This window comes from Hylobates moloch, unplaced genomic scaffold (genome assembly GCF_009828535.3).
Source record: "Hylobates moloch isolate HMO894 unplaced genomic scaffold, HMol_V3 SCAFFOLD_8, whole genome shotgun sequence".
Classification (NCBI taxonomy): domain Eukaryota; kingdom Metazoa; phylum Chordata; class Mammalia; order Primates; family Hylobatidae; genus Hylobates; species Hylobates moloch.
Genome location: NW_026652283.1, coordinates 105,213,308 through 105,237,085, shown reverse-complemented (window position 1 = coordinate 105,237,085; position 23,778 = coordinate 105,213,308). Strand labels below are relative to the sequence as shown.

Sequence of the window (23,778 nt, the reverse complement as noted above, 5' to 3'; positions counted from 1 at the left end):
AGTGTGGTAACTAGGACAGCATAGGCGCTGAATAAATGGAATCTATTGCTATCATTATTTCTCAATGCCTGGAGTCAGGGGGATGAATAGGATCTTGATGGGCCTTACATGGACAAGCTAATGAATGATGACTAAATACAGAAAGTGGGAAATTCAAATGAAATAGAATGCATTTTCATTTTGTACTGACGTTGCTTTCATATGATTAAGTCCCTACTAATTAACATTAAATTGTAAATAATACCCAGTATTCCTGGAAACTGATGAAACTATAATTAAGAATAATGCAGAAGGAAAAACAACATCCTCACCTCACAAAACATAGGCAACTTTTTGGCAAAATCCACCACTCTGGTAATTGCTGGTGTGATGATTTTTGTAAAATGGCTGAAGGCTTCCAAGTCAACCTTTCCACCTTCTGGGGCATTGACTATTGGTGCTTGTCCAATGTCTTCTGGCTAAGGAGGAGAAAAAAGAAAGATTTAAATGAAGAAGTTGAAAGGAGCTTTATTTATCATAGTTCTTATGTGGCAGAAAATCTCTTCTGAACTGACATCCTGTACAGTTTCCAGTTTTCACATCATTTATTAACCAACTGTACAGTTTATGCATCACTTATTTCTTTGAGTAAAGATATATGTTTTGGCCATTGCTTTAATAGGCCCTCAGTGACAATGTTTACAGGACTGTTGCTGCAGAAAGAGAGAGAGAGAGAGAGATAAGAGAAAGGACAGGAATTTGGGTCCTGCTTCTGAATGCACAAAGGGTGTATACTTAGGTAAGGTGACATAAATTCCAGGGGCTCTGGGATGGCATTTTCAGAACACTGCACATGCTGGTATGTGTCTGTGTGTGGGAGGCAGGCACACCATGGGCAGTGATAGAGCAGAGCGATGGGTGGGCCCTAGCAAACAGCGCCCTGTGGATTCTTGCTTCCGACCCAGATGGGGCTTGAAGCGCTCCTCTGCCCTACAGACTCCAGTTTGAGGTGGTCTCAGCTGAGGGTTGAGGGGGAAGATTGCTAGGCTGTCTACAGGAAACTTGGCAAACCTTAGGGCAGAGTGGCGAATTTACTAGGATTTAATGTCCCTAGGGCAGTTTTCTGCTGTTTACTTGCTCAAGAACAATCCATGGCCTTGCTGCTCAAAGCGTAGTGCAGCAGCCTAGGTGTCACCAGGGGACTTCTCAGGCCCCTCCCCAGACCAGGTGGTACAGAATCAGCATTTTAGCAAGACCTCCAGGTGACTTACGTGCTTCCCAATGTCCACAGTAGCCATCTAACTCCTAAGTTTCTCATTCAGTGACCTCCCTGATGTGATCTGTGTCCATGTACCTCCTGCTGTCACCCAGTGCTTCCTTCAGGAAGAGTCTGCTGCACTTCTCCTCCTTGTCTTTGTGATGATCATAACCACCATTTATTTGTGGCCTACAAGTGAGCCAGCCACTTCGCACACTACCCTGTCTCAAGTAGTCCTCATTCAAATCCTGATTTGCAGGTGAGCAAACCAGGGATCAGAAAGGTTAAGAGCGAGCTGCTGAGGCCAGGCCTGTGATCTGGGTGGCCCTGACTCCACACAGCAGTCTCCCCGGAGCTCCACACCTCCTCCTCCCTACTGCAAGGCTTTTACTCTCTGTGGACCTTTTGACACTAATGAACAGAATCTCTACTCCTCTGAACACCCTCCTTGCCAGCCTCTCCAGCTGTCTCCCAGGAAGATGTGAATGTGACCAAGGAGATCACAGACTCAGTCCCTACCCAATGGTGGCCACCTTTGCCTAGAGCCACAGTGAATAGACAGGAACAAGGTCAGTTCTCTTTTCCACACCCAGGGGCTTGGAGATGGGGGTGGGGAAGGGGGATGGGAATGAGGAACTGACACTGTGAGTGAGTTGAGCAAAATAGAATTCCTCACTTGCAGGGCAGTGAGGACACTGCCAGTGGTGAGACTAGCCTAACATAGTGGCCCCCAAACTTCACTGTGCATCAGCATCACTTGACTTCTGGGCCCCATCCCCTGTGTATCTGATTCAGCAGGTCAGGGATGGAGCCTGGGAATCTGCATTTCTAACAAGTTCCCAGGGTGCACTGATGAAGCTGCTCTGGGCCCACTCTTGGAGAACCACTGAGTTAGCAGTAACCAAGTCCAGCTTAGAGTAATCCAGTTCCCTTGCCTCTTCCCGCGTATCTCCTGTTACTGCTCACATCACATTTTTAGCAGAAGGAAAAGCAAAAGATGATTCTTTTACTCTTCTTGGTGCCAGAGCACCAGGGTCAACAGGAGCAGCCCAGGGGTCATGGTTACAGCCTCAGGGGAAGGTTTTAAAAACATATTATTAATACATAACAAATGCTGACAGCATTTAACTTTTTTCGGCCATCCAGCATTGTCTCCTGTTTATTTTTTACTTTTTTTTGTGTGTGTGTTGTTGGCAGTGAGCGGATGAAAACTGGTTTCTGTCGTGTTTCACAATGATTGACTGTTCAGCTGGCTCTCTGGGAGCAGACAGAATTGATGAAATAATCACATGTACAGCCTCCTTCTCCTTCCCTCTTTCTCACCTAGATTGTGCTAAAGGAAAAGGTACCTCTGTTCCTCCTCTGGGTAATGCTGCTCCCTGTAGCCTTCAGATATCCCTGCTCTTCTTTATAATTTCTTCTCATTCCTGAAACTGAGGCTCATCTCACTGACCTTGTCTACTTGACAAGTCTTTTATGAAGATCAACTGATAGAAGGAATGTGGGCACACATTCAAAAAGGTAGAGAGTTATATATATATATGTGTGTATATATATATATATGTATATATATAATATAAATATATATTAATTATATATCTAATTATATGTAGGATGAACTTTTTAAAATAAAAATAAAATTAAGAAGTATAATAACATCATTTTGGCCTGACTGAATCTAAACATCTCTCAGTGAATACTGATAGAGCTAATCTGATGTATTTAAATGGCACTCCGTGTCCTTTGAAATGTTGGTGGGTTAATACTGATGTTAATTTTTTCTTTCAATTTGTGGGTGTGTAGATTATTTGAATTCTACTTGTGACATGTCTAAAGATTTGAAAAAAGGAGAGAAAGTATGCAAGGAAATATGGCAATTTTAAGTAAAACTAAAGCCCCAAATGTAACAAGCTCACAAGTTTTCTGATGGAAATATATATCAAGGTAGAATAAAAAATTTACTTTTAAGCCTCTGGCTATTTAATGGACTATAAAATTGCTAGAAGTAAAACTATGAACAAAGTATAATCCTTTGATTTTATCATTAAGATTTTTTTTCCATAATGGATCTTAGATACGAGAACGACGAAAAAGAATCTATCTGTTTGTCTATATCCATGAATCGACCTAATATCAGGTTAATCAAGGTTGAGCAGCGAAACCCTGTTTGTTACTTCCCTGAAGATTTTTCACCTATAACAAAAATACATAATTTTCTAAAATATTTGGAAGACGTTAAAAATAGAGTATAAATATTTGACATTAGTTGAACCCATTAGATATCTTATTATAGCTAATAGCCTCGTAAACTACTATATGAAATACATTTGCTCATATACACATAAGTATTTATGTGCCCAAGATCAAGCTCCAATACTGATGATAAGTCTCTAGCTTGCTTGTAGATTCACCACTGTACACCTGTGGGGAAAGCCTGCTTTTTGCCTCTGTGGATCCAACTGCCTTAGCTAGCTCATGGTGGTATTTTCAACTCTCATTCTGATATCCTCTCTTTGCCCTAAATGGACCTCCTGAGCTAGCCCAGTTGTCTTCTCTATGTCTCCCCTACAACTTGCCTTACATTTTCCCATTTCACTGCTGCCTTCTTTCCAGACTTTTGCTTTCTCCAAAGCCCCCACTTCTGTCTCTCATTTCTGTCTTTTCCAAATCCTATTTTCTCTTCAAGACCCAACTCAAGTTATATCTTCTCCTAGATGTTTTCCCAGGTGACCTCAGTTTGAAATGACATTTACCTCATTCAAACACACATGGTGGCCCATGGCTATGAGTCATATGGTATTTAGGCATTTATTACTGTCACTTTTTATTATAGTTATGTAAGTACACACCAAAGGTATGAACTTAAGGGGGTAGAGAATAAGTCTTACTTGTCTTTGCCTACTGTGTACAAGGCATTGGGCCAAGTTGTGGAGGATAGAATGCTTATTGGTTGAGTGAGTGAATGAATGTATACTTATACCAATATTTATTGAGCAGGTACTATGGGCCAGGCCTCGTTTTAGATGCTGAGGTTACAGCAATGAACAGTGTATCCTCAAGGAACTTGCATTGTAGTGAGGGGAGATAGACAATAAATAAGAAACATGTATTCATGGAAGAATTTGTGATAAGTCTGGAGGTGACATGATAATACATGGGGAGGCAGGAGAAAGGAAGGTCAGCCAAGGCCCCTTTGAGAAGCAGTGTGTGGACTTTGACTTGAGGAATGTCAAGGAAGTAGCCTTCCTTAGGGCCAGAGGAAGAACACTCAAGGCAGAGGGGAAAGCCAGTGCAAAGTCCCAAAGTCAGAAAGGAGGCCCATGTGGTTACAGCCCAGTGATAGCATGAAATGAGGAAGCGGAGGTAGGCAGAGGGACCTGTGATGCTAGGTGTTGTAGACCATAGGAAGGAGATGGGCTTATTCTAAATGCAATGGGGCATCTACTGAAGGGCTGTAAACAGGGCATAGACATGACACAATGGTTACTGCATGGAGAAGATATGTGGGGAGCCAAAGGAAAAAACAGGAAACAGCTGTGGTTTGGGCAGGCTGAAGTGCACTATGGGGATGGCAGTAGAGATGGAGAGGCCTAGAGAATTACAGTTGTATATTGGCAGCTGAAAACAGGGGCCAAAAATGGACTGGCTGTGGGGTAAGGAATCCAGAACGACTTCTTGGGGTAGGAGGGGTGGAGGGTGCAAAAGGAGAGATTCAGGTGTGTGTTCAGGGGTGACCTCAGCCCTTGCTCCGCATGGGTGAGGCTAGTCTTATACAAATCGTGACCAACTGGCTTTCTGCTTTGACTATTTCGTTAGTATTGTTCAAGGTGAGTAGGAAATGCTGTCAGCTGACCTCTTTGCTGAGTCCTTGGCTCAGAGCCAAGGACTTCTTGGCTCGAAAGGTAACTCTTTGGCACATGCAGAATGGAGTGGGGCCAGATGGGACTCTCACTTCTGTACTTGTTCATAGGATGTCTTCTTGTACTTTTGCCAGGCTAGGCAGGAAGACCTGGGTAGATAATAATTCAAGGTCTTTGGGCCATGGGATATGACTACAGCCTCATCCTTTTCCTGGGATAAGCAGGAATAAGATGGTGGCAGTGCGGGGTGTGGGGGTGGTAAGGATAGTGCACGTAGTAACCACTTCTGTGGTTGCTAACAATACGCCAGACAGTGTTAAGCCACTTGTATCTATTGCTTTATGCCATTCAGCAAGGGCATAAGGCAACTGAGCCTTAGAGAGGTGAAATAACTTGCCCAAAGTCACACTTAAAAAAGCAACAGAGGCAAGCATGGAATCTGGCTGTCTGGTTCCAATCCCCATTCATGTAACTACTAGATTATCCTGCCTTCTTCTGATGTTATTCTAATAACTTGGGGTGATAGATGCATTCCTGACATGATTGCACTTGTCCTATGAGCTATGCACACAGATCACGTATGACCTCATCACTCACCCTATCTGACCCTTCTGCTGATGCCCCTTGTCTGAAGCTACCCCAGTTGAGTGTGTGAAATCAGACAGTATCTCTGCCAGGGAAAAAGTAGGAAAAGTCTCCTCTGATCATAAAGGTCACATTTTATACTTGGGTAGACATTCACCCAAAGCTACAACTTTGCATGAAAATTAAGGGAGCAGAATAATGATACAATGTCAGCAGACAATAATAAATGATGTCAATAGACAAGATTGTTGCTGTCAGGGGCTGCTACTGGAGGTCTAGAAGCAAGCTACCCTTGGTGGAGTGACCTGCTTTCCCTTGTTTGGCATCAGATGCTGCTTGTTCTCTTCTCAGCCTGCTTCTGCTTTTCATCCTCACTGTCATCACAGATGAATTGGTGGTGGTGAAATTAGGCATTTCTGTAGCCTCAGAGATTTGAGTAGATTGGAGAAAACTAGAAAATTATATGATTTAAGTGCTTTTGGGAGAAGCTTTAAAAAGTGGCTTTAGATTTATTATGAAAATCTTAATGGCTTTTGCAAAAGTTCCTCATTTGCCAAAGACTCTAATTTTCTCAGACCCAAATATAGATTTAAAATCCAGATCAAATCACTGTCTCTGTTTCTTTTTCTTTCTTTCTTTTTCTTTTCTTTTCTTTTTTTTTTCTGGTTTTTTTGAGACAGGGTTTTACTTTGTTGTCCAGTTTGGAGTAGAGTGGCATAATCATAGCTCACTGTAGCCTTGACCTCCTGGGCTTAAGTGATCCATCTACCTCAGCCTCCTGAGTAGTGGGGAACCACAGGTGAGCATCACCAAGCCTGGCTAAATTTGTTTATTTTTTGTAGAGATGGAGTCTCGCTATGTTTCCCAGGCTGGTCTCACACTCCTGGGCTCAAGCAGTCCGCCCACCTTGGCCTCCCAAAGTGCTGGGATTGCAGGCATGAGCCACTGCGCCCAGCCCTGTCTCTATTTCTGACTTGAGTGCTGGTCTTAAAGTGAAAATGGGTCCTGGTCTTAGACTGAAAACTATGTCAGTAGTTCCTTTTAGGGAATAATGTACTTACCCATTCCAGATAAATGAATACTTTCAGCTTTAATGACAACATATAATCCCATACGACATATTTTTTATACTATTGTTAACACGATAGGCCTCCTTAAATTCTTTTTTGGAACAAAATGGGACATCAACACATAAAAAATAAATAACATGTGGCAGTGTTGCAAGCACAGGAAAAGCGGTATTAGCACACAGGAGAGGCAAATCCTAATGTGCAAAAGCCTGTTTGGTACACGATACCTTTCAGTACATGAATACCACTTAGCAAAGCTGTCTTTAAGTAAAGATTCTTAATGTCCTTGCAGGACTAATTCACTACTCAAAAGAGTGAAATTTTCATCCTGAGCATAAATACTCAGTTGGAGTCACTTTTCTGCAAGGAGTATATGTAAATATGTAAACTGGCTAAGACACAGGGCTTAACTGTACTGTCTCCAAGGATGGGTGAGTGGAACTGTATGTTCAGTTCAACAAATATTTATCTAGTTCTTTTCTGGTTATTTATTGCTGTGTAACAAACTACCCCCAAACTTTGTGGTTTAAAACAACAATTTTTAATTTTCTTTCTGAGTTCTGGGGATCGATTGGCACAGCTAGGGGGCCCTCATACAGCTGCCATCAAATGGCAGTAGAGGCTGGTGTCATGTAAAGGCTTCTTTACTCATATTTCTGGTCCCTGGGCTGCTTGGGAATCTCTCCTTCTGTGTGGCCTTTTTACATGGCTAGCTTGGGATTCCTCACTGCCTGGTGGTCTCAGAGTAGTTGGACCTTTATTATTATTTTTTATTCTTCTTCTTCTTTTTTAATATATAGTCAACTGCTATGAGAGACCAGGTGGCTTCCCTCCCCCAAGATACCCAAGTGGAAGCTGCAAGCCTTCTTATGACCCAACCTTAGAAGTAACTTAAGTATCACTTCTGCCGAAATGTACTGTTTAAAGGCATCAGATACCAGCCTAGATTCAAGGGGAGAGAGGAACAGACTCTACCTCTCCCGGGGAGAGAACGGGCTGTGTATACAGGGATGAGAAATAATTTGATGGCAGCCATCTTGGAGAAAAGCTACCACAAGTTTCCATCACACATAGCATAGACACTCAGGTGTGGAGGGCTGAATGGAGCATTGTTCTCCTGCGAGGAGATGCAGGGGTTATCCCAGGCACAGAAGGGGATTGGCTGACAGAAATGAAGTTCATTGTAGAGACAGACAGGACAGTGGAGGAGTTCTGATCCTTCCCAATAACCCTCTAGGGAAAAATGGTTTGGAGAAGCAGTTATTTACATTTGAATCAAGAGGGACAATTTCTTGAGCAGATTAAAGATCTACAAAAGATACATTTCATGTCAGCCCTACAAGGAGAAGAAAACCCTCTTGTGCATGGGTAATCTCATGGTTCTGACAGAAGCCTAACGGCAAATCATTCTGTGCCATAGATTCTTTCAGTAGATGGTCAGGCTGGTGAACTGTTAGGAGCCTTTAAGTGAACAGTGCAGACCTCAAGACTGGTTCTAATGACTAGATATTGTGACCACACAGCATGAAGATATTTGATTATATTTTGCTTTATAGAGGTGGTTTCTCTGCTTCTGGACATAGCACAATGTCATCTCCTGAGATGCTTCTTCTGACTACCATGCTCAGAGAAATTAAGTCTCTCCCCACTTCCAGTTCACAAACTCTTTGTCCCATCACACTGTTTATTGCCTTCATTGCACTTACCACCACCTGCATTTATTTTGTTTGTTGATCTCTTATTATCTGTCTCCCACTAGAGGAATGTGCCTGACTTATTTACTTTCTGGCACATAGTATCCACTCAATAAATGTTGCTTAAATAAAAACAAATCTTTAAAGTCTGGAAAGAAGCACCTTATGACTACTTAAACAAGTTTAGTTGGACTAGTATCCCTTCTCTATGGGGAGTAAAGACAATAAATGTATAAAATTCCTGGGAGAAGTCCAGGATGAACTTCAAATCTTCTACCTTACTTGGAATTCAGCTTCGTCACGACTTGAAATCAGGAGACAGTGCCAGGCCTGGAAGTGGTTTCTACAATGTCCATTTATGGGTGACACATTTGGGGAAAGGATGGCTTTAAGTTTGGAATTAGGTAGGACTCTGTCTTGCTATGCCCCAAGTGTACTGTGTTAGAATTGGTCTATCAATCCAGAATTAGTGTTTTTGAATTTTCTGGCAGATATAACAGGGTGGGGTGAAGATGCAAGATCAAGGCACTGAAAGGCTGCTCCTCCAAAGAGCTGGGATCTTTCAGAGGCTTTTTTGGTTTGTGCAGGTGCCAAGCTTGCATAGGGTAGTGGGTAGAGGCAGAAATCCCGGAGCTGGCTGCATCCATCACCACTATTTACTAGTTGCGGGAGCTCAGGCAAGTTTCCTCAACTTCTCTGCCTTAGTTCTCTCTTCTGTAAAATGGAGATATTAACCACATCTACCTACAGGATTGGTATAGGAAGTTAATGAATGAAAAGCACTTAGAATAGTACCTGGCATATGGTAAAGGCCATCTAGGTATTTGCTAACATTGCTGTTAGTGAAAGCCATCAACAAAGTGCTGGAAATATTGTTTCATTACAATGAAAGTAATTGTGTCAGTACAGGTGAATTATGCATAAGCTTTTTCTTTCCAAAACTTCCTTTAAGGTTGTTGTTATGTTGTTTTAAGAAAAAGATCCACTCTCTCATTGTAATGTTAATGTTCAGGTACAAGGATAATTATACCACTATATCTTCTTGTTCAGATGGGGAAGTACCCTAATGTGCCCTAGGGATACAAATGAAACCACAAAATATCTGTTGTCAGGCAGGTACTTGAAAAGGGTTTTACATCACAAACTAAGGGCAGAGTCAGTCTCTGAGATGGTCCCGCACTAGTGGGGCAGGTAGTCTTTCTAATGAGGTGGGTGGAGAGCCTAGACTTGGAACCAGAAGACCGAGTTGGCTTTGGTGCCTGGCTTTTAGCAGTGTGATCTTGGGCAAGCGGCTTAAGGCCTTGGGCTTGGTTTGCATGTCTGTAAAATGGGGATAGTAATCCCAGCTTACCTCAAAATACTAGGAAGTCCGAAAAAGAAATGAATGGGAAGAATTTTCACAACTGGTAGTTTTTATAAGAATATTAAACATCAATATTGCAAGGGTCTGGAAGGTCTTTTTTCTCTACACACTTGTGCCCACCAACCCTATCCCTACTCCCTTACTCCCATTGCCCTTCTTGAGTCAAGCTCATTTAATTTAAGCTAAAAAATTTTGACTTCTGTTGACATAAAAATATACTTGAGGTCTAGAGGCTATTGTAAACAGAATATTTGGGATTGAGTTTAGGGACTAAATATGTATATACTGGGCATCTGAGGAAAAAAATGGGTATAAAAACTAAAAGATGGCAGACAAAACATTTTACTAATTAGTTGGTCTGGGAGTGGTCTTTCTAACAGTAAAAGCAAACTGATATAATGTGGCCTAAGAAACTGTTTTAGAATTCAGCAAATCACAAAGTAGATGGTAGGAGTGGCCTTTATTCTCACACAGACCTAGACTCAAATCCTAGCTTTGCAAGTTACTCAGCCTCTCAGAGCTACAGTTTTCCTATCAGTAAAATGAGGCAATAACACCAGTATCCCAAGGTGATGAGGACTGAATAAATTGAGGTAGAAAACACTGGCGTATAAGTGAAACTGATCTGTGCAAGGAAGCCTTACCAGGAATTTCCGTTTTTGCTTCCAGTGGCTGCCTTGGGCGTTAGTCGCCACGTGGGCTTCGGTGACGGTTTTGATGAGCTCCCATTCCTCGTCTGTGGGCTCTGGCTTGTGCCCGATGGACTTCTGCAGCTCTTCCCGCCGTCTCTTCTCCCGGTTCTCCTCTATCAGCTTCCTCTTGGCCAGCCTCTTGCTGTCATCCAGCACCACTAGGAGGGGGAGAAAGATGAGACAAGGCACACAGATGCTCCCAAGACACACGGCAAGCTGCACTTCCTGGAGCCTCAGGGGTGGGACCACTGATGAACAGATGGCTCATTGGGTCCTTTGGGGTGGGTCACACTGGGACATTTTCTCTCCTCACCAGCAAACTGCCATTGACTAGTCTTGTCCAACATGGTCTGTAGAGCCAAACTCCCCATGACTGGCCAGCTTTTCAAAACAAAGTCCCCAGAGAACCTAGACACTGCGCACTCCAACTCCACAGAAGGTGGTTCTAAAACAGAGTGAAGCAGAGAGAGGTAAAATCCATACTACCCACAAGATCACAGAGAAACCTGTCTAGCCAGTCATCTGAATTCACTCTCTGGGTTTCTGTCCTCCCCGCTTCCCCTAAAACGGCTCTTAGTAAGGAGAACTTCAGGTTAAAGAAAAGTTTTGGGAAGAAAAAAAAGAAACATATGGAGCAGTAAGTGGGAGGCTCGTGATCCCTTTTTTCAAGAGGAAAAAGGACCCCAACTCTTCATGGTTCCCTTAAGGACTAAATGGAATGTGGCTGGGCCTCACCTGGGCCTCAAGGTACTCACTGTGCATCATTCTCTACCTGGTCCACCCTCAAGGGTGGTTAAAGAGTCCAGGCTTTGGAATCTAGAAAGACTTGGGTTTGAATTCTGATATTATCACATTCTAGCTGTGTGACCTCTGGCAAGTTCCTTAGGTTCTCTGAGCTTTCATTTTTTCCTATACAAAATGGGCTCAATAATAACCACTTCACAGAGTATTCAATGTGATAATGCATTATAAGTGCTCAGTAAATGCAGTCCTGACTTCTTTCATTTGGGTGAAAGGAAAATCAGAAGGGCAGGTAACAAGAAACCTATATTTCTGTGGTTAATTTCCAAAAACAAAACCATTTCACTAGACTTGGTAACTATCACTGGAATGGAAAGGCTCAGGTTTGACACTGCAGAGTCCTAGTATTTTAGAACTGGAAGGGAACTTAGAGGTCATCTAGTCCTACTCTCTCTTTTCACAGAAAGAAGAAGAAATTGATCCAGAGAGGCTGTGACTTGCCTAAAGTCACAGAGCAAGTTAATGGCAGAGCCAAGGCAAGACCCAGGACTCCTGACTCCAGTTCTACGACATCACTGTCCTAGGGCCATTTCTTGATGAAGGTGTGACCTGGTAGAAAAAGAAAAAAAGCAGACATAGCAAGAGAAGGAGAACCAAGGTGCCTAGCTAGTCCACCATTTAAATATTCTAATTTAAAGAGAATATTAAATTCCAGATCATTTAGATTTGATTGGATTGTCAAAGTCATGTGAGCGCTTACAAATGAGGAAAATATGAATGAGCCCTGTTAAGTCATTTTGGTTCAGTTACTAAAGAGAAAGGAGGAATGGTAATAATACCCTCAACCCCTTCCCAAATGCTTCCAGTGTGCCAGGGACTATTGCATTTGATGAACATTATCTAATTTAATCTTGAAAACAACTCTACAAGGTAGGCAATGATTTCACAGAAGGAAAATCTCGGCTTAATTCCAAAGGTCACACAGCTAGTAAGTGACAGATCTGGGACTCGAACAGAAGTTTTTCTGATTAGAAAGCCTGAGCTCTTAGAATCCCTCACAAGCAAGTAAAGGGCACTCAAAATTTATTTCCATATAGTCTAGATTAACACTGAGTTTTTAAACCTCATAGACACTCATATCTTAAACTTCTCAATAAAACACAAGTGGATATTCAATAATAAGTTTGTCATAGTGGCATATCTAAGCATTTGGCTCTAAGTCAATCATATTCACATATCCTTATCAGGCATATTGTTGGCAAGGGCTAAAGGCCTTTAAGAGATAAAGACAAAGAAAATACTCAGCCAGAGGTGGGGATTAACCCAGGATTTCCAGCCTAACACCCTAACATAACCCTCTTCCTTTTTAAAGATTCTCCATTCCTTCTTTTTTAATGGGCAAACCAGAACATTTCACAGATTTTTTTTTTTTTCTCAGTGAAAGAACTCTGTTTCTCACATAAAATGTGAGCCATGATTATTTCTTTCATCAGGAAAAATCCTCACTGTATTTTCTTTTTTCTTTCTTAATTTTTTATCTTTCTTTTTCTTTTTAATTTTTAACTAATAGTTGGAATCTCTCACTGATGTGCAAAAAATTTATGCCAGTAGGAATCATTAATACTGATGCCTGGCAAAAGGGAGGCCACACATTCTGAATGACATGATTCTTATTTTTATGATTAGATTAATTAAAGTGACTGGTGTAAATCCCTCGCACGGTGTGGGGAGAAGAGACCCCAAGGGCTAATCTCGCCACCATATGCTGTAGCACTTTGAAAACTGGGTAGGACGACTTCAGCTCGGAATGTCTTTATTGCTAAAAATATAACAAACAACCAACTGCAGGATGACTCATGCAATAGCACTCAACTTTGCATTCTTCAGAAATTTCTGAACACGATGTTTTCTGCCAGCGCCCCATCTCCAAAAATGTCCACAAAATAAATTCCTGTCTTTGCTCTTGAAAAAATATTAGGACTGGTCCCTGAGGCTCTACCCTATGTGAACACTGTATAGAATGATACCTTATCAAGGAAAATGGACCAGACCTCTCATTTGTAATCCCTGTCTCCAACAGAATGTTGCTAACAACTAGGCCTGCAAATGTGATAGGGATAATTTAACCGCATTTCCTCCTCCATCATCCATACTTTGACAGTTAGGAGGTGGTATGACAGGGTAGGATGGAACTCACCCAGCAATGGCTCCCACCTCCCTTTCAGGGCAAGCCTGGATGTGGGGAGTGAGGAGCATATGCGAAAGTAAGGTATTCCCTTCTCTGTCTTCATAGGTTCCTGCTTTCTTCTCTGCCCAGTCGATCTCCTGGAACCAAACTCTCTCCTAATCAACATTCCTTGAATATGAAGCAAATGAAGATCTACTTACAATCTGTTGCCATGCCAACATAGATGCATTTCTTAAAGCGACATTCCTGGCACTGATTTCGCGTGACTTTGTCTATGACACATTTTCCTTCATATTTACAGGAATAGGATGGATGGAGATTTTTCTGAATGGTTCTTCTAAAGAAACCCTATATGAAAAACAAAGACCCAAGACAACAGTTTCATATTTTCTAGAAATCAATGATTCTGGAATTTTGTGTCCATATAACTATGAGATGAATCGTTTTGGACTTTAACCTGTTTCTAGGCCTCTAGCTCCACATATTCAAATATAAGACAGTTGGCCCAGAAGGACCTAGAGAGTTCTAAATCTGAGCTGATGATGCCATAGGACTACAGAGTCAACACCTTTTTTTTTGGTATTTATTCAAGGAAAAGAGGCTAGTAGGAACATCTAGTGCTTGTTTTTATTTTTTCTAAATATTGAATATATAAGTAAATTATATTGTTCTATTTCCTATAGTGACATAATTGTGTTGCTAAATTAAGCTATGAGGAGTTTTGCTATTTTGTACTGGGTAATAAGAGAGCTCCAAGACCAGGAAGAAAGTGAAAAAAATGAAAAGACATGGATACTTGCAATACTTTATTAATTAAAAATTTAATAATTTAGTAATTAAACCGATGCACTAGCTGGTTTCACGGATTTAGTTTAATACTTGTTTTTGAATCTTGAGACAGCCATGATCAGCTCACTTAGCCTTTCAAACAATAGGACTCAGGGAGTAGAACACTCCAGGTTTTCTACCAAGTTTTTCCCCATAGCTCATTGCATTGAGGTTTTCCTTTCATAACACTCTTTCTTTGGTATCTGTAGATACACACCTACAGGTTCAATGATTCTTCCTTTCTTAAGGCATGAGAGAGCCCCTCTGTAGCATCTGGGGAAACTATTTAGTTCTAGGTTTGGGTGACTTAGGTAATATTCTCAAGAATGTGCAATACTAGAATTTTTCTGGACATTATCCTCAGTTTGAGGCAACTGTCATCTGTATTGTAGAAGTTAATAACAGCAGTGAGCACTTATTGTGAGGGCACATTGCTAAGTGCTGTAGAAACATTCAATATCCTTCTATCTTCCCTACAACCATGTAAGGGAGGTGCTCTAAATATTTCCATGGTAGGGATTAAAAAAGTAAACCTCAGACAAGTTAAATCACTTGCCCAAATCACATGATAAGTACATGTGGGAACTTAAGGTAGGATGGAAACCACCCAGCAATGACCCCCCACCTCCCTTGCAACCCAGGAGTGGCACTCCACATCTTACTTGCTTAACTGCTTATATGATGTATAATGAAGTAAATTTTACTGTATTACTTAAATGTTTTAGATGAACAGATTATAAACAGTCCTGTCCCAGCCACTTAAAAAGTTCATTTTATCTGTTGGTAGGATAACAAGGCAAAATCACAGTTTTAAAATGTAAAAAAATTAAAAAAATTTTTTTTTGAGACAGAGTCTCGCTCTGTCACCTAGGCTGGAGTGCAGTGACGTGATCTTGGCTCACTACAACCTCCACCTCCACGGTGCAAGTGATTCTCATATCTTAGCATCCAGAGTAGCTGGGATTAAAGGCACGCGTCACCCCACCTGGCTAATTTTTGTATTTTTAGTAGAGACGGGGTTTTGCCATGTTGGCCAGGCTGGTCTCGAACTCCTGGCCTTCAGTGATCCATCCTCCTTGGTTTCCCAAAGTGCTGGGATTATAGGTGTGAGCCACCACGCCTGGCTAATTTTTGTATTCTTAGTAGAGATGCGTTTTTGCCATATTGGCCAGGCTGGTCTCGAACACCTGGCCTCAAGTGATCCGTCTGCCTCCGCCTCCAAAGTGCTGGGATTACAGGCATGAGCCACTGCGCCTGGTGGCAAAACAAGTTTTGATGGATGTTTTCTGCTAAGGCCTAAAGGGGGCTTCTAACTTTGCTAGATAAATGGTGGGAAACATCAGTTGACCTAGATTCAGCCCAAATTTTTATTATCCTGGTTAATGTTCTTTGGCTTTGATTATATACATATACCCTATTGCATATTCCTCCCTCAGACACAAAAGCTCTTTCTTATTATGAAAATGCCCAAGGTAGGATTTTATATTGGGCAAAGCAGAATAAAATAGAAAAACATCAGGAATAACTGAGACTAACAGACTTGATTTTGGGGCGTATATGCAAATCCCTTATCATTTCCATTGTTCAAGTTCTAACAGAAAACTGTCATATTATATTTGGGTTCTGTGTTCATAAGCACTTGAGTCCATTAATCTGAGTGATGTTGATATACTGTTATAAGATTCACTCAGTCACACACAGGGCAGTTGTTGGAGATGTCAGCAATGTTTTCCTGGGTGTGCAGGGTGGGGAAATCTTGCCAAAGCATGAATGTCAGAGCATGCCATGAGAGTGAAAAACAAGTTTCCTTGTAAACCTTGCTTTTCTCTCTGCTTCCCTCTGACCAAGGAAGGCAAAGGAGAACTAAAGAAACCCAGAGATTCCTGGCAAGAAGATGTATGTCACAGACAGGGAGGAGAGGGGTAGGGTAACACGCCTCCTTCTGGAGGAAACAATAATTTCCTAGAGGTAGAAATACCAAAGTCCAAGACAGCCAGTAAGAATGCTGACGGCTTACTAGGATAGGAAGATTGTTAGTCTTTCTGAAGTTGGGTAGACCCTTGTCTCCCTCATACTCTGATGCTGACTTATGTACAGGGGTGGGGTTAGGGCAAGGAGTACATTGACCAGTAAGACCACGCTAAGCAGAGAATCAGGTGTGATATACCAGACACTCCAAAAAGTCACCCTGTTCACTTTTTATTGGGATGCATGAAATAATTTATACTTTGCTTATTTCCATGAAAGAGTTGAGATAGCTAGCTCTACTATACACTATGCCATCTTTTCTGTGGCCTATCTCTGATGACTTTTCTTGGGCACTTCATGGACCAAATCCTTTTAAAGATGTTGGCCTTTCTTTTTTTTTTTTTCTTGATTTTTTTCTTGAAATGTTGGCCTTTCTTAAGCTATAATTAAAGCATATTTTGATGTATGATAAGGAACCACTTCATTTTAAAAAGTAACAGAAATTAACTCTTGGAAGTGGACTTGAAGATATTTAAAAGTCTACTTATTTAAAAAAAAGTCCTTTTAGAGATGAGCTGACAAAAGAGATGCCCTGGGCAATAAATAAGGACATATATTTCATTGCTGATTTGTTGGTAAGAAGAGGTCTTGCTTTTATAAATCAGTATCAGACATGTTTCTTTGTATTCTGAGAAGAACTACCCATTTTTTAGTACTTTGAGATGATTCACTGATCAATGTGAAAAGGAGATAACTCAGTTTTCTAGTTCACTATTCGGGCAGCTGTTGAAAAGCTTTGATTCTTTCTCTAAAAATAGTTTGCTGTGGGACAGTATCAACATCCTTTCTAAAAAAGATGTGTAAAAACTTGGATATCACAACAGACATGACATCTCCAAAAGATTTCACTCTTCTCAGGGTGAAAATTGGCAAAAAGGATTCTCTCCATACACATCGCAAGTATGGGGTAGAAATATTTTTAAATTACAGTTTGAATGAACAATATATGAAACAATTAACCCTTTCATCTTTCACCACTCTTAAAAACCGTGTTTCACTTGAAAAATTCGTTTGTCTTTTTCCAAGGTGCTTTGTCATTATATTAAGTGATCTGCACAAGTACCCTGGGAAAGCTCTTTTCTGATTTTATGATGAAGGCAACCCTAGAAACAGGATTCTGACCTGAGACAAAGGCACAGAGTCTGAAAAAAAATCTAGATTTTGCTACACGATTTCTTCTTTTAAGAAAACCTCAGCTGATCCAAGCTCCAAACATCCTGTGATCTAGGGAAAACAGGCTAGTTGATTTCTTGATCATCCTGAAGACATATGTGAGGCAGGGATATAGGTTAATAGGCTCAATTCTCTCTTTGTTTAAGTCAATCACTAATAATGTATTGTCCCTGTAAGGCACATTCACTCTTTAGAGTCATTTTTGGGAATTAAGTATTAAATTGAATTCCATATTAAATGGAATTAGGATCTCTCTCCCAGATTTTGAAATTTCCCATTATGCACTGATTTAGAAGAACCTCAGTGCTGCAACTAAGGTAGGGAAAGCCTTATGAATTGGGACTAATTTAGAGAAAAGTCTAGTTTGAATTATCGAACTTTTGGAATGAGAGTAGGTACCTAAAGTTATGTAGTTTTATTACTTTCAAATTAAGCCAATAAAACTACTTTCAAGAGACTGTCTGCAAGTCTCTAATTAATAAATAGCCAGGACTTACTTGTAATTAGATTCATTAAATTCTCTGACATTATTTTCATAGATGTAATGGCAACCTTTAGCCCAGTCTTTGTTAAAGGACTACAAATTCCAGATCAAAGGGGTCTGGATAAATGAGAACATGTTACACCACATTCCAAAAAACAAGTCTTGCAACCTTAGAAATTACCCCTTTCCAATGGATGTATTATCTCAACATTTTTTAGCAGCCTTCTCCTAAATGTTTCCTACTTTCACGTACAAAACATAGGGAATTTGCATGGAAAATCTTCCATTAGGGAAAAGGAAAACACCTTAATTTGAAACTCAGCTAACATGTTGATTTGGGGGCTTTACGAGCAAGGGTAGGAACAAAGGGGGGCAGGTGGAGAAGGGGAATAAGAGAAGAAGAGGTAAGGTGGATGAGAGGAGGGAAGGTGAAATGTTTTATACATTTAATACAATTTTTGCTTTAGGGTTTACATCTTCTGATAATTTCGTTTTAAATATAAGAGGTAAAAAAGACAAGGTGTTTAACAAGTAAACAATTTTAAAAGTCCTTCCCTGACTTTAAATACTTCTTCATTTATGAAACATTAGCTGAACAGACACTAAATACAGCACTGGGTCAAGCTTTTTCCTTTATGGTAGATTTCATTTTCAAGGCTAGATTGTTGGACCAAAAGATATTTTCCAGAAACCTTATCTGAATTTCGTTGATGAAGTCTTGTAAGTAGGCCAATTTAGGTTCAGTTTCAAGAAGTGAATGGACTGTTGATCAGTGGTATATTCTTGTCAAGTATTTCCCGCAGATAGGACTATACAGCACAAAATTAGCTGATGGATGACCAGAATCTACTTAGTCACTGCAGGCTGTGCGAAAAGCCAACTTGGATAATTTCAGAACATAACTGAATCTAAATAGCCTCAAAGATGTTCCCTACTGGAACCCTTGAAAATGAGCATATTCACTCAGAGTAACAGCAGAAAACAGCCTGTGGTAGAGTAAACTCTGTCTCCTCCAACAGTGTATATAAAACAAGAAGAGAAACAGTCATTTCTCGGGATGACAACATGTTAAAAAGGACCTATGCTTTTTAAACCCAAAGTAAGAGTTTTATTAATTTCTTTTTATTTTATTGATTCTCTTCCTGTTTTAAAAACACTTGCAGAAGTAAAGAAACCAGACATCACACTCATTTAGTTATTTATGATTGGGAAAAAAATTCAGTTCTTGAACATGTCAAAAATTAAGAGCACAACCAGACACCTGGATGATCACAGGCCATGGATGTTAGAATTTGGTTTTAATTTGAACTTAATGTTGCATTCTGGAAGAGCACTGGGAGGGGACTGGAGCTGGGCTAAGCTCCGTGCTTGTGGACCCAGGGCAGTTACCTTGCAGCCTTCACACGTGATACAGCGGTAGTGATACCCGGTGGCTTTGTCACCACACACTACACAGAGCTCGTCCTTGTCTAAGTAACTGGGGATGTACCCTGTGAAGGAAATAAAAGAAGGAATATTAAAAAATAATATGTTAATGTCAAAGAGACACTATAGCTAAGGTTGCTAGGCCAGAGACAAAATTGGCCTGCCAGGAAGAGGTGACAACAGTAAAGACTTAGTGAAACCAAACAGTAAGAATTTTATACTCATAGGGTTAACACAGGCCCAGGATTTCAGAATGCCTTAGAAATAGCTCACACCTATAATCCCAGCACTTTGGGAGGCCGAGGCAGGCAGATCACCTGGGGTCAGGAGTTCAAGACCAGCCTGGCCAATGTGGCAAAACCCTCTCTCTACTAAAAATACAAATAATTAGCCGGGCATGGTGGCAGACACCTGTAATCCCAGCTACTCAGGATGCTGAGGCAAGATAATCACTTGAACCCGGGAGGCAGAGGTTGCAGTGAGCTGAGATTGTGCCATTGCACTCCAGCCTGGGCAACAAGAGCGAAATTCTGCCAAAAAAAAAAAAAAAAAAGAATGAAATAGCTGTGATCACTTGCTGTGCAGGTGGGAATGGCAGGAAGGCTGTAGAGCCAGTGACTCAAGCAGAGAGGCCAGGATTTGAGCACTGTGAGTTCTAGATAACACAATCTATTTAACAAGGCTTATTTCAAAACCTGTTTTCAAAAGATTTGATCCACTTTGGAATCACAGTACCATGCAATAAATTCAGAAAACTTCACAGCTGGAAAGGTCCCGGGAGATGACGAAGCCCTTGTAAGGTGAAGAAACAGGCCTGCAGAGGTTTGGCCTTCCTCAGGGTCACACTGGAAATTACAGGCAGGACTAAAACCCCGGTCTCTTAATTTCTAGCCCTCCAGTATAATATGCTGGTCTTTTTCTAAAAATGGAGAGTTGACTTTAAGTAGAATGAATTTTGCCACCTAAAAAAGTTAGGTAAACTTGTGATATTATGATATGCAGTCCAACAACACTGGATAGTGTGAAATGACAGAGGTTTTGTTTATTAAGAAAAAAGGAAATCCAACTATGATAACTCTCTTTTTTAGTGAGCAATGAGTTTATTAGTTTTAATTCCTTGACCCAGGAAACTAAAAAGCACAAAAGCAGAAGCCTCCTGTTTCCCTCCTGTCTTTGCTTCTTCAGCTTCCTGTGGAGAGGATGCCCAGACACAACATGCTGATTCAGGAGGGCAGGTTCATTCTCCCCTGTATCAATGGTTTATCATTGATAAATTATGTGACACACAGAATCACACAGCTTCACATAAGACCAAACAATCAAAATGAGGCAGGATTGGTTGGGATGTGAAGAAGGAAGAGGCTGAGAAACAATCCTTTCTCCCTATCATGGTCCTTATGAAGTTTTTTGACTCAGTTCAGTAAAGTCTTCTTTGTTCCAATAAAGATTAGCTAGGTTGAAATGACTGAGCATTACTGTGTATTTTACCATGACATTTCATAGACCTTTTATTAAACTAGGTCACTGAAGTCTTGCTTTTCAGAAAAAAGCCATTAAGGAAACAGAATGAAATAAACCGTTTTCATAATTTCTTAGAAATTATTTTGCTCAAACTTTAATTTAGAAAAATGTTCCTTCTTGGGAGGCAGATAATTGACTTGAAAGTGAGGTTTAGTAATGTACAGGATTATATTTTTAAATATCACAGCTTTTCTTAGTTTACTTTTTCATCATGCAAACCATGATTCATCTGTTGAGTTCACTGCAAGGGTTTCAAAACTCTTGTCAGTCATTTTTAAAAAGGGAATTGTGGGAAGGATCTGGGCAGAGAAAAAAGGGAACTAGAATGCTTTGTGTGTTCATTCAGTCATTTATCTATGAACTCAGAAAACATTTATTTAGCATCTACATGTGCTTAGCATTGTTCTAGGTGCTGAAAATGTAAAAAATGAGTAAGACATGGTTTCTTCCTTTGGAAACTCATAAGCTGAGTTCTGTTTCTGTAGCCTTGGTCATTCCTCAATGAGAAAGAGAGGTGAAATGAAGGAAAGAACATGAAAAGATGCTCAACATCATTGCAGGGAAATGCAAATGAAAACCACAATGAGATACCACTTTACACTCACTAGGATGGTTTTAACAAAAATGACAGACAGTCACCAGTGTTGGTAAGGAGGTGTGCTCATGTGCTTTTGTGTGCATAGAAAGACCTACTTAGAAAACACAAAGTAACTTTTAAACCACAAAGTAACTCAATTAGGAAAACAGGCACTTTCCTCGTAAAGGCAGATGGAATATACAGACCCGTACTGTCAAAAAAGCTACATCTTGACCTCTTATACCTCGAGGTTATATACAATTAATCCAACAGAATGAAGACTTTCAAGTTCTTGGTATCAAGTACAGAATGCAGAGATAAGGGAAAAAGAGGTACAAGTCATTTCTGTGTAATCTCAGGTATGAGAACCAATTGTGATACAGTTGAACACTGCTGTACTTGTGGGACATGACTTGGGAGGGGTCAAAACAAGGTGTCCAAGAACATTAACCAGAGTTGGGAAGATGCAGGTAGTTCCCCCTCACCTCATACTCCCCCAACCTATCTCTTGAGACCTGCTGGCTTCATCTTTTGGCATTGGCAGCCGGACCCTGAAGATCTATTCCTACCTGTAGTTCAACAATTTATGTAGATAGTGTTTAAGGTTCTTGTGGAATCCAACAATAATTCAATCAGTGACTGGAATGGACTCCTTTCATTTAATGACTGCTAGGCTGAGAGGTGGTGTGCTTTACTCTCTTATTTCTCCTAGATTATCTTCTTCATGGGTGGAGGTGATTAAATGTCTTTAGTTAAATCATCAAACCTTCTACAGAAGCATCTACTTAAGTTGGTGGCAGCTGCTTACATGATCATACTAGTGCATCCCACCCCTTGCTTTCTTTTCTTTAACATGTCAACTCTGAACCATCTTATTTATCCAAAACAGTCACCACAGGCAATGATACATCAATCATTATGCCTAAGTCTATTATTCTTCATTAAATAACTTCCATCAGGGAATAATGTCCCACACATAGTGACTAGGTAGGTGAGGATTCTCTTAAGGTTGCTGAACATGATTGACAACATTACATACTAACCAATTCTCCTAGAGAACTTAACCATTTCTTGCTGTTGTATTTCCTGTTGTATTTAAGTGTCTCCATCATTTTCCTTTGTCATGCTCACCAAATAAGTTACATAATGGTCAATATGCCAAACTAAGGAAGATGCACATGTATCATTAGTTTTGTTGCCAAGAGTGGACACTAATGAGTGTCATAATTTCAGTGTTGGGTTCTGCGTAGAAACAAATACTACAGACACAATCCTGGAAGCTACAACTGTTCATCTCAGGAACTGCATCTGCTAGTTGTCCTAGGTGACTGCTAAAGAAGCCTGGTCAATAACCCTCCAGAAAAAATTAAGGTCCATGACAATATATGATAGTTCAAAAATGATGTATTTCCCCCAGCTCTTGTCTGCTCAGATGTATTATTTTTCAGATTAATACATTATGCTGCCACTTTATCAAGCATATTTTTGTAAAAGCAAACTCCATCTGTTTGTTCAACAAAGGACTTGAGATTTTTTCAGTTGACATTTGGCAATGTCTGGTTAATTGCTAAGTATTATCTTGCATATCTTACAGTTAATGCTATTTAAAAAATATTCTCTGAGGGACTTGTCATGTAGAAGGGGAAAGTTTTGTACATTTGCACTACAAAGCATGCAACAGGTAGTAAGCTTGGCTTCTTGGTTGAAACAGATTCAATGCTTTCTTCCTTATGGGCAAGATCAGAAGCCTGGCTAGTTTAATTCTTTTGAGTGAATTATAATAGCATCTCAGGTCCTAGGAGGAGAAACACTGGTTCCTCTTGTCACTTTGGCAGATACATTGCCCTTAGGGAATAGAATATAAAGCAGATTAATCTTGAAGGTAGATCTAAAATATAAGGTGCTGGCTAGGAGAGCAGATATGTAGCAGCAAGTGAGAAGAGCTGAGTTCAGAGATCTTTTCCAAACTGGCAAATCTTACCATCTGTATAAGACCACTTGCCTAGCAGAACCAGTCCTGGCATCTTAAGGGAGGGGCTGTGATTTGTGGTAGCGGGAAATACTTTGAGTAGCTCAGAGAAGTGAAGAAGTTCCATGTTGCTGATTCATCTTGTGGAGCTATCAACTCAGAGCCAGTAAATATCTGATCTTGGGACGGGATAGAGGATGAGACTATATTTTGTCACCCTTCAGGAAGCTAAGTCACTAGCATGCTTAGTCACTCTTCTGATTTTATACTGAACCTCCTCAGTTCATCCTGCAGCTCAGACCTGATGATTTCAGCTTGTTTTCCCCACCAGCACCTTCCCTAT

At 40.5% G+C, this 23,778-nt stretch overlaps 1 protein-coding gene and 1 long non-coding RNA gene across 9 annotated transcripts in view; one reads left to right on the top strand and one right to left on the bottom strand.

The window, feature by feature from the left end:
• THRB (thyroid hormone receptor beta) overlaps positions 1–23,778 on the bottom strand; it is a 381,142-nt gene that overhangs the window by 13,920 nt on the left and 343,444 nt on the right. For all 8 annotated transcript variants that reach the window (XM_032162287.2, XM_032162284.2, XM_032162283.2 and 5 more), the window contains 4 exons: positions 19,333–19,433; positions 13,631–13,778; positions 10,454–10,659; positions 312–458 (listed from right to left, as the gene is read on the bottom strand). In XM_032162287.2, coding sequence (XP_032018178.1) covers positions 312–458; positions 10,454–10,659; positions 13,631–13,778; positions 19,333–19,433 — 602 coding nt within the window. The remainder of the gene's footprint in view (positions 1–311; positions 459–10,453; positions 10,660–13,630; positions 13,779–19,332; positions 19,434–23,778) is intronic.
• Positions 18,271–23,778, top strand: part of LOC131384013 (uncharacterized) — a 39,493-nt gene continuing 33,985 nt past the window's right edge. Inside the window, exon 1 of the long non-coding RNA XR_009214477.1 lies at positions 18,271–18,347. This is a non-coding gene — a long non-coding RNA (uncharacterized LOC131384013). The remainder of the gene's footprint in view (positions 18,348–23,778) is intronic.